Here is a 3,435-nt window from a genome sequence, read left to right as displayed (position 1 = left end):
CAACGGTACCTACCCGCGACGCCGTCACACCACGGGAAAGCGAGTCAACTTGAATACCCTAAAACGAATAGAGTCGACTCTAGGAGTCGAAATACCCGAATCTGCTCGTCTCGTCGCGAAACGGCTGAGCGAGAACAGCGCGTGTTCCTTTCCACGGTACGGCCGCTTAAAGTAGGCGTAAGTAGGCAAACCGGGTGTCGCGGATCGCGCTCGTTTCTCATTCGTCCCCGTTCCTTTTCCGTTTTTTCTTTCTCTGCGCAATCGAGAAAGAATGCGGGAACGCTTTCAGAGACGCGTTTCGCCCGATCGAACGCTCGGTGAAGCTCGGAAAAATATTGGCAACCGGTGGTTGCAGCGTGAGAACCGGGGCTCTCCACCGTGAACTAGGAGGCACGTCGCGTCGCGCGAAAACAGATTCGGAGTGCACGCTCGTGCATAGTGCGTATTCCTGCATACGGTATGGACACGGTCGTCAGCTGCGATACTTACGGGCTCGCCCCGTTGTTTCGTATGCGCGATCCAGATCTCGTTTCCTCCGAGTTGGAGAAAACCTAGAGGCGCCGCGTCGGTGCCTACCGAACCCGCGGACGCGTACGAATAATAATTGGCCAATAAGATGCGGAGCGTGTGACTGGCGACACTCTCCTATCGCTGGCGCAACATCTCCGTTTCGAGAGAATCGGTGCTGGCGGTGAAGCGACGGCCGGTGCGCGAACCGCGAACCGCGAACCGCTCACCTTTCAGCCTCTCGCTGCTCGCAAACTATTCCAGGAATTTCCTGTCCTCTCCGTTCAACTGGCTCGTCACCGGGGTCAAGTTGGTTCGTTTCTTTTCGGTGTTCGATACGAGGGAAGAGAGACTTTTCGATTCGATACGAGGGCCCGGTCGCTACCGGCCAGCTGGCAATTATCCGAAGGTGGAAAAGTTGACAGAATGGTTGAAAAATCAACGTCCACGTGGCAGGCCAAGACGATCCAGCGAGTAGAAGAAATTCTTGCGGCGCAGGTACACGTTCGTCCTCCTTTCTCTGCTCTTTCTACGGTCCTTCGACGCAGCGTCTCTCTTCACCGGGCCTTCTCCCGTTTAGAAGTTTGCTTTTCGGTCTGCTGCTGACGGTCGCGCGGCCGTACCGCGTCGATAAATCTGTTTAGCTGATGGAGCGTGTCGAGGATAGGGGGAACGGTGGCGATCGTCAAGGCGAGAAGGAGGAATCGGAAGCGAGCTGGACCGTTGGCGTCGTGGAGATTTCGGAGCGCAGATAAGCTCGCGTGCCTGTCAATGGAGCCAGCCTGAGGAGGAACGGGAGGGAGAGGCGCGTGCCGAAACTGGACCGGAGCGCAATTTCCGAGGAATCTTATCTCCCGTTTGCATCTTCGGTATCGGGTTACCGAAAGGGGTGTTCACACCGAAGCGCCGCTTCTTCCGCTCCCCCCTCTCCCTCGCTCGCTCTTCGTGTCGTCTTCTTCGGCCAGGGAGTAGTAGTAGCGGCTATTCCCTGGCGGTGTCAGGGAAAGGAGAGGAATGGCAGAGGAGATTACCTTGATCGGGGGGGGGAATCGGGGGAGGACCCCGTTTTCGCGAGATCGTAGATGACGCGACGCCGGTAGTTGGTTCCTGTTTACGAGCGCTGGTAATTAGCATAACGCGCCTCGTCTCCGTAGGTCCGAAAAAAGGCAGGCGGGGCGGGAGGAGGAGGCATTCCGAGGGTCGAAATCGCGGAAACTGTGCGCGAACGGAGCGTAACGCGATCGATGGCGAAGCTCGAGGCACGGTATCGAGGTATCGTTAGGTGTAGGAGCGGCGGATGAACGGTAGGACGGGGAGAAGGGAGGAGGATGCGCGAGAGTGTGCTAGAACGAAGCTACAAGGAAACCCTTCTACGCGGTCGGCGCCGTGGCGCCTGGGCATCGAACGACCACGACCGGGCCATCGGGCTGTCGCCCGTGTGTCCACCGCCGCCGTCGCCGCCGCTGCGGACTTTGACTTTTGCTCCACTCCTGTACCGTGAGAAACGAAAAGGGAAGAGCGATTAATTAGAGAATCGGTACGCCGACGCGACGCTAGTCGAACCAAGTGCGTGATTCGTTACCAGGGAGATTAGTAGAGACGCGCGGTCCAGCCGAGGAAGAAAAAGAAAGGAAAGCGACGGTGGACAAAGAACGCTATTTCCATTAGCAGCGGACACGGTCTGCTCTGGTGTGTCGCGACGAATCAATAAACCGAGTGGCCTCCGAAACGAAGAACCGCTCGCCTCGCCTCTCTGTTCGTTTTAACGACGAGCGATGCTCGTGTCGATCGCTTCTTCCTCGATCTCGCGGCTGGTTTCACCGTGGAAACGCGAGCGAGCATGCCTCGGCCTGGCGCCAGATGCCTCTTCGTTCCGGCGCCGCTCGACCGCCGAAACACGATTAGTCCTCTAACCGGTTCCCATTAAAAGCCCTTTCGAACCTTCGAGTCTCGTTCGCGTCGGATCGGGAATGGGACGGGGAAATCCGTCGTGACCGCCGGAAATTGTCTCGCGATCCCTTTCGACGGACAACCTTTATCGACACCTATGCGGCTGGTAATTCTGTGGCGGCGTGAACCGTAACGGCGCGGCGATATCGGCGCATAGGTCGAGGAGACGAGAGCACCGGTGTTTATCGGTGTTGGTTGCGGTCTCGATAACGCGGCGAACGTTCTTCGCGGTCGATAAGTCGCGGTCGTAAATCGCGTTCGAGCGGCGAGGTATTATTAACGCAGGGAGAGGAGCGAGGATGATGGGAACGTGCGAGGACGGGGTGTGCGGCAACCACTCGGGTGCGGACGGGAAATGGAAGAGGGTAGTAAAAGGGGAGAAACCGGGGAGCGGAGACGCGAACGCGCGGAGCCGCGAAACCGGCGAGGCTTTGGTCCCGCCTACACGGATCTTATTCGTGGCCGCGATGGCCGCTATCCCGTATCTCCGATTCTACGCTCCGAGCGGAGTCGCCCCTCGAAGGTGGAGACGCGTCTGCGCTCTCTGTCTCGCTCCTTCGCCATCTCGCCCCTTCGTCCCTCTCTCTCGCCGTGGCCAAGGCTCGACGGCTCCTAGGTTCTCGCCTCTCCCGCCCCTCGTTCCGCCCTCTCTCTCTCTCGCGATCTGCGGCCGCGGCATCCGTTCGGTATCACGGTCGGAATCACGGTCGGATTCGCGCACGCGTCTGCTCGCGACATCCGCCGAGTGTGTAAGCGGTCGGAGCGGTCCTTTGTGTGTAATCACTCTGTTCTGTCGAACAGATGCCGCGGTGTTAGCTCTCGGGGAGAATGTTCCACGGGGGCGGAAGCGGTGGGTACGGCGCCAGTTCCGACTACCAGCAGCAGTCCCAGCAGCAGCAGCAGCAGCACAGCCAACAGCTCCAGGCGCCCGTCTACGTTCCGTCTTCGAGGCCTACCATCCCGTCCGCGGCGTCTGCG

General features: G+C 59.1%; 1 protein-coding gene across 1 annotated transcript in view; it reads left to right on the top strand.

The window, feature by feature from the left end:
* Nucleotides 1-3,435, top strand: part of LOC108571889 (GATA-binding factor A-like) — an 11,871-nt gene that overhangs the window by 6,687 nt on the left and 1,749 nt on the right. Inside the window, exon 2 of the mRNA XM_017934050.1 lies at nt 3,259-3,432. Coding sequence (XP_017789539.1) covers nt 3,286-3,432 — 147 coding nt within the window. The 5' untranslated portion in view covers nt 3,259-3,285. The remainder of the gene's footprint in view (nt 1-3,258; nt 3,433-3,435) is intronic.

This window comes from Habropoda laboriosa, unplaced genomic scaffold, assembly GCF_001263275.1.
Source record: "Habropoda laboriosa isolate 0110345459 unplaced genomic scaffold, ASM126327v1 scaffold34, whole genome shotgun sequence".
Classification (NCBI taxonomy): domain Eukaryota; kingdom Metazoa; phylum Arthropoda; class Insecta; order Hymenoptera; family Apidae; genus Habropoda; species Habropoda laboriosa.
Note: the sequence above shows the minus strand (reverse complement) of the source record. Positions and strands in the feature narration are given on the sequence as shown.